The sequence below is a fragment of the Molossus molossus genome, unplaced genomic scaffold (genome assembly GCF_014108415.1).
Source record: "Molossus molossus isolate mMolMol1 unplaced genomic scaffold, mMolMol1.p scaffold_m16_p_2, whole genome shotgun sequence".
NCBI lineage: Eukaryota > Metazoa > Chordata > Mammalia > Chiroptera > Molossidae > Molossus > Molossus molossus.
This window is the reverse complement of record NW_023425355.1, coordinates 98,125,944-98,140,032: the sequence shown is the minus strand read 5'-3', so window position 1 is coordinate 98,140,032 and position 14,089 is coordinate 98,125,944. Positions and strand designations below refer to the sequence as shown.

At 39.3% G+C, this 14,089-nt stretch overlaps 1 protein-coding gene across 7 annotated transcripts in view; it reads right to left on the bottom strand.

The window, feature by feature from the left end:
• The window catches only part of HUWE1 (HECT, UBA and WWE domain containing E3 ubiquitin protein ligase 1), a 158,864-nt gene that overhangs the window by 36,667 nt on the left and 108,108 nt on the right, over positions 1–14,089 (bottom strand). For all 7 annotated transcript variants that reach the window (XM_036270445.1, XM_036270447.1, XM_036270446.1 and 4 more), the window contains 11 exons: positions 13,434–13,586; positions 10,644–10,771; positions 10,395–10,476; positions 9,084–9,260; positions 8,418–8,577; positions 7,778–8,136; positions 5,378–5,573; positions 4,826–4,993; positions 3,393–3,538; positions 2,689–2,755; positions 1,314–1,528 (listed from right to left, as the gene is read on the bottom strand). In XM_036270445.1, coding sequence (XP_036126338.1) covers positions 1,314–1,528; positions 2,689–2,755; positions 3,393–3,538; positions 4,826–4,993; positions 5,378–5,573; positions 7,778–8,136; positions 8,418–8,577; positions 9,084–9,260; positions 10,395–10,476; positions 10,644–10,771; positions 13,434–13,586 — 1,851 coding nt within the window. The remainder of the gene's footprint in view (positions 1–1,313; positions 1,529–2,688; positions 2,756–3,392; positions 3,539–4,825; positions 4,994–5,377; positions 5,574–7,777; positions 8,137–8,417; positions 8,578–9,083; positions 9,261–10,394; positions 10,477–10,643; positions 10,772–13,433; positions 13,587–14,089) is intronic.

Sequence of the window (14,089 nt, the reverse complement as noted above, 5' to 3'; positions counted from 1 at the left end):
TGTGTGAAAGGACTTTTGCTTGATATTTTTGGTTTCTGTTGTGTTTTATCTTTTTTCCAAGTAGCCAGGTTCATTATTTTTTTCTTTTGGTATTTACATAAACTGAAAATATCACCAAGAATTAAATCACTGTGGATCCATTAAAAAATAAATAAATAAAAACTTGAATTAAAGTAAAAATAGCTTTAAAATGACAGCTACTTTTATAGATTCTTTGTCTGCAACATTAATGCTACTGCTCCATTCTCAGACCCTTTACTACCTACCAACCATAAAATTACTATGTGACCACCAAAACAAGGTCCCCTTTATGAAAAAACCTTGGGCACCCCTTTCACATATATGGGAACATGGTAATAGTTTCTTAGTGTTCTCTCACTTGAAAAAAAACCTCACCTGAAGATAATTCTATATCAGGGCATATAAAATATGAGTTGCATCACTAATACTATTTCTATAGCTGGTGTCCTTGCACAGGTGTGAGTACATCTTAAAGATGAACACCGATATTCTTAATGTATTTGGATTATTCTACTGTCCCGTAGACACCTTTACTTAGGTGACCCACAGACACCTTTCAAATTTCACATTTTCTCGCCCTGGCTGGTTTGGCTCAGCGGTTAGAGCGTCGGCCTGTGGTCCGGAGAGACCGGGTTCGGTTCCCGCGAAGGGCACGTACTTGGTTGCAGTTTGTCCCCAGCCCTGGTTGGGTCGTGTGGGTGGCAGCCACTTGATGTGTCGCTTTCACGTCGATGTTTCTCTCTCTCTCTCCCTCTCACTCTATCTGAACAAAATATCGAAAAATGTCCTCGGGTGAGGATAAAAAAAAAAAAAATTTCACATTTTCTCTTCAAACTGTTTCCTCTTCTAACAAAAAGGAATTAAAAAAAAGCACGAGCCCTTGATTTTACTTTCATCCTCCAAACCCAATTTTTATCCAATTCTACCTTGTAGACATCTCTTCAACTACTAAGTCCCTACCTTAACCGAGATCCTGTATTACCTAGATTACTAGGTCAGATTCCTAACTGCTCTCTCTGATTCCAAACTTGCCTTGTGCAGTCTCCACACTGTAGACCAAGCGATTTTCTACAAAACGAATCAACAAATTCAATCAACTCATTCCCTGCAGTAAGCCTGATGGCTCCATGCCATGGGGGAAAAGGCCTCACTATTTAATTTGTCTTAAGAGGCCTCTCTCTGCCTTTCTCATGATTGGGCTAACATGCACAGGTTCCTAGCAAAGTGTCTAACACATAGCTGGTATCAAATGAAGGCAGTATAAATTTTTAAGTAGAAGTCGAAAATATTACCTCTTTGATCAGTTCAGATTGGCCCACAGTGTAGCTGTAGTTGGCAATCAGAGTAGCAATACCAACATAGGACCTCACTAACTCTGCCAGAAGACGAAGAATAGTGGAGGTTGGCATTAAAGGTTTGCTGCCCTTGCCTTTCTGTTTGCCTTCTTCAGAGGCCCGGTCCCCTTCTTTATCTTTTTTCCCATCTCTAGACTCCTCTGGAGTTGAAGCTGTTGAGAAAGAGCCAAACACTGGTTCAATTCCACACTGGAATATTGGTGAAATCAAGAAAGAAAACCACTTCTCCACGTTAAGTCACTGGTACAAACTGAATGCCCTCCTCATACTGCAGTGGAAGAACAGACAGGATGACAAAGGTCTCAGACATGGTCTGCGGATAGACATCAGGCAGGCTTTGCCCAACTGTTTACATATCTTCTGCCACTTCCCTCCTTATATATGTTATGCTCCAGAAATATTGTACTAATAGCTCTCCAAACATGCCTTGTGTACTCTTACCTCTTCCTTTCCAAGTTGGCCTAGTGCACATTACTTATCTAGCTCAACTAAAATGCTGACCTCCTCTATAAATGCTTTCCATCTCATCCAGGCATACTGAGATGCTATTATATCACATGCCCACTATACCTTATCTCAGTATGGCTCCACTTCAGCAGCTACATACCTTGTATTACAATGGTTGCAGGTTTCCCCCACTAGGCAAAATTCTTTAAGTGCAGGGAATGAATCTGATTCATTTTGGTGTTTACTATAGTCTGCTACATAAAGGACCTAATGCCGCCCTTGAATATTACTATCAATCATACTATATACTACAGATGGACAGTAAGTCCATCAAAATGAGTTAACCAATATTTTATCAATTAGTAGTCTTTTTGATTTATCACCAGGGACTAGTCTGATATTAAGTACAATGTCTCCTAACTCAGATCTCAAAGATATTTCCTATCCAAGGAGAAGCAGCTCTTGAAAGGTCTCATTAGAATTGCTTCCACATGACATTTAATTCTTGGCAAGTAGCCAATGGGCTTTGCTGACACTGCTAGGAGGCAAGAATCCACCATGCAAACCTTATAGCTAGAACACTGTCATTGCTACCAAAGCTCTATAAGCCAACATGGAAGCCATCAAAAGACATATATAGGGTAGTTTAAAGAGTACAACTAAAGAATATTACTCTAGCAACCAATACTGGGTTAGTTAAGTCACAGTTCCATTAACTTTAGCATATAGAAACCCTTTATTTATAGAACACCGAGCTGAACCTTGAAAATGTTCACTTAAACAAGTAAACTTGACAATTATGCTTATATTCCCCTACTCCCTGTGCAGAAGTTAGGACAAAAGAGGGAGAAAAGCAAGCCATTACCTTCTCCTTGGGATGCCCCAGATGTGGCTGTCTCAGTGGAGGCACCATCAGCAGCAAAGACCTGACTCTATGGAAAAAGAAAACTCCTGAGCCATTATTAATTTCTAAGACAGTTGTCCCCAAATGGCAGAACTCCTTCCCAAGGTACTGGTTGTTAATACTACATATTCTCTTTGGATAATATTTTTTTTAAATGTGTTTTATTGATTTCAGAGAGAGGAAAAGAGAGGGAGAGAAAGAAGCATCAACAAGATAGAAACATCGATTAGCTTCCTCCAGCATGGCCTCTATTGGGGATGGAGCCTGCAACCTGGGCATGGGCCCTGACTGGGAATCAAACCAGTGACCTCCTGGTGCATGAGCCACACCAGCTGGGTTCTTTGGCTGACCTTTTAACCACCACCCCACCCCATTCCCCCATATGATACAACCTATAAAAAGTTATCATTATAAACAGTGACTAGGAGATTGGGGGAAAGTGAGAAAGAGGAGAATGAAAAATGAGTTAAGGAACCATTTCCAACCCAAGGAGTTAAAAGAAAATCCCATGGACACCCTAATTTTATCTTAATTTTTAGATAACATATAATTTACAGATACATAAAAATTATTATCTTTGATATTTCCCTGGCGTAACCCTAAGTACTGAAAACACACAAGTATTGGAAAGGGAGAAGGAAGGTAGTAAGTTGGAACTGACTTACATTAATGGAAAAACCTGACTGTGTATCAAAGTCACTGCTCTGACGAGTAAGTGACCGGTACTGCTGGTATACATCATCACCCATGTCTTGCAGAAGCTGGCCAACCTCTTGGGTCATACCCCCAGGTTTAGGATCAGATTTGTCTGCTAGAAAAATGAAACAAAACTCTTCTGTAATTGTGCAATGTTAATGCCTATTTGGTAGCTTGGATAATTCTACTCCAAGTTGCCACAACTGTTTACAAAGTCTTATTGCTATATGTCGTATAGGAAGTCCTCAATTTTGTTAGGTCCTGTGACTTTCAGCAAAACCGATGTTAATAAAGCCAATTTTACCATATGCTAATTGATATAACTAAGAATCAAGTCCTAAGGCACCTACCTCATCAATGTTATAATGTAATTACGTTATTTGAGGCCCTGCTGTGTAACCAAGACAGCATGGTTGAAAGCCTCATTCTATCATTAATTAGTTTTGCGACCAGAGGCAATTTATTTAGTCTCCTCACTTTGGGTTGTCACTACACTATGCTTAAATGAACATAGCTGGTATTATGCCTTGTGCAGTGGGAAGGTCAATAAATGGTTACTAAAGCTAAATAGCTAAATTAGTAGTTTTGTGGGGGGATATATAAGGTTGGTTAAAGATTCTGTGGTTGTAGAAGCTAGGAGCTCTACATCAGTATAATGTATGAATGAAAAGTGCCAAAGTAAAGACTCCCATTTTCTTGACTTTTTTGGTAATCCTGTGGGACCTATCAAATAAGTATGTCCTGAATAAAACCCAGAAGGATCTTACTAGAAAGGAATCTTGGATTCTAAGCAATTCATTCATAAATATCCCAGTAAGTATACGCAGCATCTTAACTAGTAATAAAGATGGATTGAGATGGTGGTCTCAAAGGTCAGAAAGCCTAGCTACATTTTCGAATATTGTTTCCAACTCTTTGGGTAATAAAGATATTTAGTTTCCGAGAGTGAACACGTAAGAGACTTCCTGATATTTTATTTTCAACCTGCTACCAGGATGCTATTGTCTCCTTTTCCTCACTGGATGGGATGTACTCTCATATGACAGAACTCTGGCAATCTCCTTATCCTTATCATTCATAACTTCTTTCATGGGGGAAAAGGGATGGGATATCTGTAATATTCAACAATAAAGATGATTTTTTAAAAAAGAAAACACTTATTTTAAGAAACTCCCCTATAGGCCCCACCTCCACGAGGTTAAATACCTTGCTCTAGGACTTACCACTACTTTGGAACCTGTCATACTATATTACTATTAGCTTATTTAGAGAAGGATACTGTATGGTTTAATTCATCTTGATTCCAAGAGCATGGGCACATAGTGAATGCTCACTAAGGCGTGAGTTGATTGAAATGACCCAGGCAAAGTGCCTAACCTCCTGTGATGGGGTAGCTACATACCTTCCTCTGGAGCATGGTATGCAGCCAGGGCATTCAGCATGTCGTAGATCACTTCCTTAATAGTATCAGGAATGACAGGCAGAGGTGAAGGTTTCAAAGGGGTTGTTTTCACCAGCTGTACAGCATTAGGGCCTTTAATTCTAAGATTCTCAAATTCATCATCTGAAGCTAAGCCAAAGTGAGACAGAAAAATCAGTCAATAGCGAACTGGTATCTACACTTGGTTACTGATAAAGACTTAAAAGGGGGCTTACATAATATACAAGCTTGGGACAGGCCATTTCCAATGTTCAAGTAGCCTATCAGAATAGCTGGCTTTTACCTTCCTCAAATCCCATAGGATTTAATACAGCTGTACCAAATGGTAAATAGAGTATAGGCTTTAGAGTTGGGGAGACTTGGTTGCACTGACCCCAGTGTCCCAATCAGCCAGTGTCCCAATGCTTGCCTAAGGAGGCTTTCCAAGTTACAGATTTCTTCACAGAAAATCTCCGGAGTTAAACTAGGCCACAGACTTCTATGTCTCAAAGGCCAGGATAAGAGGAAACTTACCAGTGCCTGAGCCTCGAGGGGCTGGAAGAGCAATGCGGATACAGCAGTTGGCCACTTCTGTGAAAATGTCTGGATTGCGGCATGCAGCTGGCCCAAGTACACGAAGAATATAGTTGATCTCCCGAGAGCCAAGGCTGCCAGATACAACACCAGAAGTAGTGCTACCAGCTCCACTTGTAGCTGCCGAACGAACAACCTAGTAAAGAGAGGGAGAAACACTGCTGATCAGAGGCCACTTTCTAAAAATACAATTGCATTCAAGGAAGAGTTTCCAAGGATTAAAATGCTAACCAAGCTCTGCCTCAAGACAGTGGATGACAGCTTTAGATTTTCTGGAGAAAGATAAACTTGGCCTTTCAAGTCCTATTCCTTCCCAGTTCAAAAATGTGGCTTATAAAAACTTTACAGCATTCAGCATATCCCAAAATGATCAATTATTAGACCAGATGGCGTATGATCTCTTAGATAAATTGGGAGATGTATCTTGACCATTGATCATTCAACCAAATTATGGCTCCCACATTTAACTGCTAGCTCCTAGCCTTCCCAAATGCTGTCCTAATTTTAAACCAGAATGGTTCAAACTCTAAAAGTATGTAATACTGATATCCACTCAGTATATAAGAACAAAATTAAACATTTTCTTTATGCCTCAAAGCCAATCATCCCTTTCAGATAATAATAGCCACAGGAGATATCAAACTATGGATTGTTTGCTTTGATACCACAGGGCTTAGATATCCATTATGGTTTGTTCTTCTCAAAAAACCGATGGAAATACAGAAAAGTGTAAAGAAAACAACTCCATTGTATTTTCCATTATCTATTCCTTCATGAATGATGTTCACAAAGATAAACATCTTTTGGAATCCTAATGCTTTTCTTACCAAACCAGCCATGCTCTTTAGTCTGGCATATTAATCCCTATATCTTGCTTGTCAGGCTGCAATTATAAAACAACTCTCACTTTTTAAATACAGAAAAGTATAATTTCACTATTAAAATGTGCCACAATTTATTTATCCAGTCTTCTGCTGGACATTAGATCTCTAGTTTCTTGATATTACAAGCAATTCTAAAGTGAAAAGTCTTGTATATGTACCTTGGCATACTTGACTTTAGTTATAAGTTCTTAGCCATAGAATTTCTAGGTCAAAGGATATCTTAAACTGACAGTACCAAATTGCCCTCCAATGTGGCTGCACCAATTTCCACTCCTACCAAAAGTAAGAGTATGCCTGGTTCTCCACACCCGTACCTGCAATGGATATTATCAAGCATTTACATTTTGCCAACTCGTTATGTTAAAATTGCCACTGACCTTCTTTTGCTCCCAACACCCCCAAATACAATTTTCTTAAAGCTCAGTTTTCTCTGATCCAACAAGAACCTGTATTTTCCCCTAGCATTTAAAAAGTTGTATAAACTTTAAACATTGTAACTATTTTGTTTTTAAGTTAGAATCCTGTGTATATATAGTTGTTTCTTCCTTGTTGGGCTGTCTCCTGACCTTGGATTAGTGCATATGTTGCTTTTAACAGCTCTCATGCTCTTGCTCATGTCAGGTGAAATCAAACAGGCTGGGTGAAAAAGAACTATCTAAGAATGTTAGGTGTGTGTGTGGCAAACGAGTTAAAAAACATTTATACCTTTTGGTTCAATTTCTAGGAATCTCTAAGAAAAATAATCTTAAACGTGACAAAGCTGTGCACAAAAATACATATTGCATTCATTATTTATACATGTGGGAAACGATGTCCCAAGAGAGAAAAATAGAAATGAAGTCTAGTAACATTCACATAATAACTGTTGACAAATAATTCGCAGGAGGGAAGAAAATTTTGTAAAAATACTGAGGAGGAAAAGCCTTAGTAGTAAGATGTTTTCCCTCCACCCTTCCATCTATGTATTAACGTTGATGTTATAAATATTTTCATTTTTTTTCTAATTACTTTGTCATTTCTACCACCATTCTGTATGTTCCTAAAATAAACATGTAAGCCTCAGTTTCCTAATCTGCACAAAGGGTATTTGTAAAGAGCTTACCACAGTGTCAGGCAACCAAACATTCCAAAAACGTGACTACTTTTATAACCCCAAAAGACAATGTTTGGAAAATGGCTCTTGGGGGAACACATGAGAAGTGATCTTCAAGAGCTATTACTATAGTGAATTTAAGGGTACAAAATCTGTATTTTCTAGTTCTACTTTCAAGTCATTCACCTGAATCATTTAAGCAAGCACTTAAGCATACAGCTGGGAAATTTTCCTGGGCAGGTTATACAGTCTACTTATCTAGCTATAGACCCTAAGAGGAACCAGAAGTCTATCTGTTTTGAGACCAAGGAGAACAAAAGTATGCTGTAAAGCTAAACCAGCATCTGACACCCAAAGACTCACCTTTTCCATTGTATGACGGAGGGTGCAGGGGTCCTCAATAATGTGTCTTAAGAGAAGGGTGACCAGGGGAGTAAACCCATTGAAGCCTGAGCTCTGGGTCAAATTCAAGATCATGCGGGTACTCTTCAGCTCTGCAAACATCATAGCATATTTGTGGTCTCGGGTGAGCCTCAGGCAGAGGCGAAGGGTGGCATGCAAAGTGTCAGGGTCCACAGGGACTCCTAGCATGCTCACGCAGGCCCGGATTAAAACAGTCACCATATCCTCTGTCAGGCCCTGGATCAGGATTTCTCCAATTTTTGTTTCTTCCAGGCTCGTCTCCTTTTCAGTATTTGTACTCTCTAGGGCCAATGGGGTATCTACAAATGGGAAAGTAAGAGTTCATTCAGACAATTTAACTTGCCATTTCCTCCCACACCTCTTTTCCCAAAGTAGCCAGTAAAGCACTATGAAGAGAAATGTACCAAACACCAATTCTTAGACCAGATGAAAAGACATATAAAAAGGAGGACTGTGTATCTTTAAGTCACCACACAATTGATTGATAATAAATAACAAAATTGGTCAGAACTTAAGCCATAAAGGCACACTAGTTTAATGTAAAACACTCCTTGAAAGATTAAACATTAAGAGTCCATACCATTGGCTTTATTTTCTTTACGCTTGATATCCATTTCTTTGCTTTCTTCCAGTGTCTTCTCTAGTTCCTGTCCATTGCTGTTTTTAGAGTTTTTATTCAGCCGCGGTACCCTTAGGAGAGTCAGCATCACAGGGCGCCGATTCCCTGTTTCTTCATTAACCTAGTAATTCAGGCAGACAAAAATATCTCTACCAAATAAGGAACTATGTGGAAGGGGGGTATTAGAACTCCCAGGAAAAATGCTACAACAGAAATGAACCACGGCAATTTATACCATCCCTATCATTTAGAGAGAAAAGAGGAAGGATTCCAGAAGGAAAGTGGCATACACAAGGAGGCACTGTAACAAATTGTAAACTTTCCAATAAAGTGGACACCATCCCCAACTACTCCCTAATCCTTGACTAAATAATTAAAATCATTTCCAGGTGGGACAGTATCAAATTGTCACATACTCATGGTATACTCTACCTGGTGACTTCAGGAAGACTCAGTTCTCTGAAAACTATACCCAATTTAGTAGTGGTATGGTAATATTGCTCCTTATAACGCATGTCAGGACTGCTGATTCAGGAAGAAGGCAACCAAAAGGTATAAACCAAAAGGCATACAACTAGCACCTTTCCTTCTTTTCAATAAAATTTACAGCATTGAATGAGCATGTACCTGAACCATTGTAGTAAATTGGACAGTATATCTTCTCCGGCCTGCAGTGAAACGAACACTTGTCTCTCCAGATTTCCAGGCAGAATCAATAGTGCTGTTGTTGCTTGCACTGTAACTACACCAACGTCCAGAGCGGTCATCAAACCAGCGCCAGTTGTTGTTGTTGGACTGTAAGTACTAAATATAAGAGCATAAAATTTCTTTGTATTTTCTACAAGGTTGGTTGTTAGACAAAATATTAAGTTCATCAGAGTTCATTGCTAAAGTTAATCCGGGAAAAATAAATATACTGAACATTTAGTATATTTTGAGAATTGAAAATTTTTATACATTAACCCTCATATTCCCGAGCCTCTCCAGAGGCATAAAACACTCTATACCCTTGTCCTGTGATCCTGTGCTTTGTCTCCAACTGTTTTTCATAAAAAGGAAATCTTTATTTTAGATGCACTGGAACAAAATTTGTTTCTGAGAAGGTACTGAGATAACATGACATATGTAATCTTTGTATACGGAGCACCTGCTTTTGGAGGAATTACTGCACACTCAGTCCTTTACACAACAGAAGAGTCACATCTCCTTTGCACACTTCCTCTTTTTGTTGTTGTTAAACCTTACCCGAGGATATTTTTCCATTGATTTTTAGACAGAGTGGAAGGAGGGGTTGGCGAGGGAGAAACATCAATGAGAAAGAGACACACTGACTGGCTGCCTCATGCTGCACGCCCCTGACTGGGGCTGGAGATTGAACCTGCCACCCAGGTACATGCCCCAACTGGGAATCAAACCTGTGACCCTTGAGTCTGCAGGCTGATGTTCTAACTGCTGAGCCAAACTGGCCAGGGCTCTGAACACTTCTTAAATATTTACTTCCAGGGTAAGTTCTTGGGCCCTTTAGCAAGAAGCTCCATAAAAAATAATTCTAACATCCTATTCAGAAGAGAAATCTAGCTATCAATATTCCTGAAGAGACTTAGTCCTTGATCAGAGAGTTTTACATTCTTTACCACTCCTATGTATTCTCTGCTGGTCTACTCTTTGCTTCAAAAAGTTAAGCAGTTTGCCCGGCCAGCGTGGCTCAGTGGTTGAGCGTCGACCCATGCACCAAGAGGTCACCGGTTAAATTCTGGGTCATGGCACATGCCCAGGTTGTGGGCCCAGCTCCTCAGTGGGGAGCATGCAGGAGGTGGCCGACTGATGTTCTCTCTCATCAATGTTTCTACTTCTCTCTCTCTTCGTTCCCCTCTATCAAGATCAATAAAGAAAAAAAAGTCAAGCAGTTCAACCAACCATATACACTATATTACATACCTTAGTCATTTGGGCTCTCCTTTTTGAGGAGATGGCTGTCTTTTCATAGAAATCAATCAGAAGCAATACTGGGGTGATCCACCTACAAAAGGAGAAATGATTTACTCTGAGCAAGCCAGAAATCTATCCATAACATGGGCAAACTTATCATCAGGCACCTCACAATTTTCAAACAACAAAAGGTACCCAAGATTTGCCCCATGCATGCCCAAGATAAAAGAAGTGAAACCAGGATACAGGGTAACTCACTTTGGGGTCTGGACCTCCTTTTGTTCCTTGGCGGCCTGTAGGCAGGGCTGAACCACTTCCAAGAGTTTGATGAGGACATTAAGGATGCCACTAGATTCGACCACCCAAGCACAAGGTAGCTTCAACTCCTGAGTAATTAGTCAAGGGAAAAAAAATAAAACAAATACCAACTTCTAGTCAATAATCACATGGGTGAACCTAACAGAATTAGCTGAATTCAAATTACACCTCTACATAGAAATGTACCAGCCGTGTGATCTGAGATTAGTTACTTAAATTCCCTAGGCCTTCATTTCCTTATGGATCAAAGGAAATAATAATTTCTCCCTCCAAGGTAATTGTGATGATTAAATGAGGCTATACATTCCAAGTGCCCAATATAGTGCCAGGCACATCAATATGTGCTTATTATGGAAACCGTTATTTGCATTAGTATCATTAAGGATTGTCATCTAGGCTATCTAGTGTAAACTATGTTGAAGTTAAAATTTACGATTTATAGAGAACCCTTATAATCTTTTGAAGAAAATACAATAATTAAACACAGCAACCCAGTTAATGGCTCCCTCTACAGGAGCTACACTAAAGTGTTACTTATAACAGAAAATCACTGGAAATAATTTAAATGTCCAACAATAGGCATTACTTAAATAAACTAGGGGATGCCCAAAAGATGAAATAATATATACATGACATAGAGAAATATTCGTAATATAACAAAGAAAATGGTGGGAATGCAGACTGGTGCAGCCACTATGAAAAACAATATGGTGTCACCTCAAAAAATTAAAAATTGAACTGCCATTTGACCAAGTGATCCCACTTCTAGGAATATACCCTAAGAAGCCTGAAACACCAATCAGAAAGAATATATGTACCCCCATGTTTGTGGCAGCACTATTTACAATAGCTAAGATCTGGAAACAGCCCAAATGTCCATCAGTAGACGAATGGATAAAAAAGCGGTGGTACATATACACAATGGAATACTATGCAGCTGTAAGAAAGAAAGATCTCTTATCCTTTGAGACGACATGGAGGGACCTGGAAAGTATTATCCTAAGCGAAACAAGCCAAACAGAGAAAGACACGCATCATATGATCTCACTTATTTGTGGAATATAATAAACACAACAGTCTGAGGAATGGGGTAGTCCCAGAGACGTGGAAATGGGGTACAGACTGACAATGCCCAGAAGAGGGGGTGGGGAGCGGAGAGATAAACTATAGAACTTATATGCATGTATGCATTAACAATGGACATGGACAACAAAGCTGGGGATAGGGCAGGGAGGGAGGGGAAAGGGGGAATCAGTGGGGGAAAAGGGAGAAACATCTGTTAACAAAAATAAGTTAATTAATTAAAACATTTATATAACAGAGAAATACATCAATTTAAAAAACAGTCTGGTCCCACTTTTTTAAATATATAGAAAAATGACTAAAAAAAACGTAAGACTGTTACTTGTCATTTTCTCTTTATATGACAATGTTATAAGGGACCCCCAGCATTCTGTACTTTGCAACCTATTTACAAATGTTACAATAAGAACCACAGCTTCTACCATAAAGAAAAGCCTCAAGACTGTAGACATAGTTTGACACATATTGAACTCTTCTCCCAAGTTGCTACAAAGAACAGTCGTCACTCGTCACTTCGCGGCTTCACTCTACTGCGGTTTTTCCAAATATATTCATTAAAAAGTTGATCAAGACAGTGAACATGACACAGTGTGTGCTTGGTTGTCTGAGTCAATTATACACCCTTGTATTACAATTAGAATTAAAATTACTGTATGTATGGACTGTAGGCCTATGTATTTGAGCACCCCAGGAATCCTTCAATGCCAGGTACAACTGTTAAGAATCTGGAACAAATTAACCATGATAAACGAGGGATGACTGTATTTACTCCATTAAGTTCAGGTTTTACTATTGAACATGATGAGAAATCAATCATTTGTTCAAAATCAACTGCCTACTAATTCCTATGTTGGTTGGAACAAGAACATGTCAAGCATATCCTGCCCAAATTACTCTTTTCCCTCAAACAATTTGCTGACTGACCAGGTACAAAAGAACAGTCAGATTCTATCTGATGCCTATTACCCAATTTTTACCACCTATCCTGCTTTGGCTGCCACTCAGAGGTTTCTCTTCAGGGAGACCAAAAGTATTCTACAACAGAACTACAATAGTTATTCTAAATATCTCTTTTAATGACTACTCCCCAAATCCTCTAAGACTCAGTTCAATTAATTAACACTTGTTCCGAGAAGCCTGTCTCTCATTATCCAGAAGTGATGAATATGCCCTCCCTGAACTCACTGTTTATAGCATTCATGCACAGGATGCTGTATTTTGCACTTAATTATGAGCATTATAACCTATTAGAAACTGCAGGCTCATGAAAGGCAGAGATCACACCTTACATTTCTCTCTACTTTCTTTTATTTTTTTATCCTCACCAGAGGACATTTTTCCATTTTTTGCTCAGGTAGAGAGGGAGGGAGAGAGAGGAACAGAGAGAGAGAGAGAAACATCAATGTGAAAGGAACACACCGAGTGGCTGCCACCCGCACAACCAACCAGGGCCGGGGACAAACTGCAACCGAGGTACGCGCCCTCAGCGGGAACCGAACCTGGGTCTCTCAGGACCGCAGGCCGACGCTCTAACCGCTGAACCAAACCGGCCAGGGCTCTCTCTACTTTCTTCAATGTCTCAAATAATAGGTGTTCAATTAATTCTCTGATGAATGAATCAGAGGGACCAAAAGATCTAAATCTTACCTCAAAAAGCAGTGTTAAAAGCAAGATTCTAGTAGCCAAATTGGATGCCTGGGGCAGGGTGGCCATCTGACTGATCCACTCTGACACAGTTTTTGTGTCGCTGGTTGTCAGGGGAAGAGCAGCTTTGATCAATACATCAGCAGCTTCCCACACCTAGAAAAGCAGAGTGGTCAAGTCAGATAACTGTAGAGTGTGATAAGGTTTGTCAAAACATTGTTAATCTTGTAAAATACTCCACCCTCACCACATTCTCCAAAGAAGGGTAGGCAACTAATATAGTTACTATTGAGATTTAATGTCTGTATTAAAAGAAGATGTATACTACTATAGGACAATCTCTAAACAACATTTTCTTAGGCTAGATTACAAGAAGCCTAAATTCTAAGTTAAAGAAAATGAGTATTAAAAAAAATTTCTGATGCATATAGTTAACCCCACAAAGATTCTACCAACTTACACTTCCACCAGCAATCTTTCACTATGTTCTGCCCCAGAATGAAAAAAACCCAGAATGTTATAAATCTTGGTCTTGCTTTACTTTGTATGTTAAATTCCTTGTAATGAATTTTATATAATTGTTCTTTTCCATCAAGGTTTTAGTTTTCTTAAAATCATTTCTAAATGCTCTTGATACAGATCAAATATAACTGAACCTT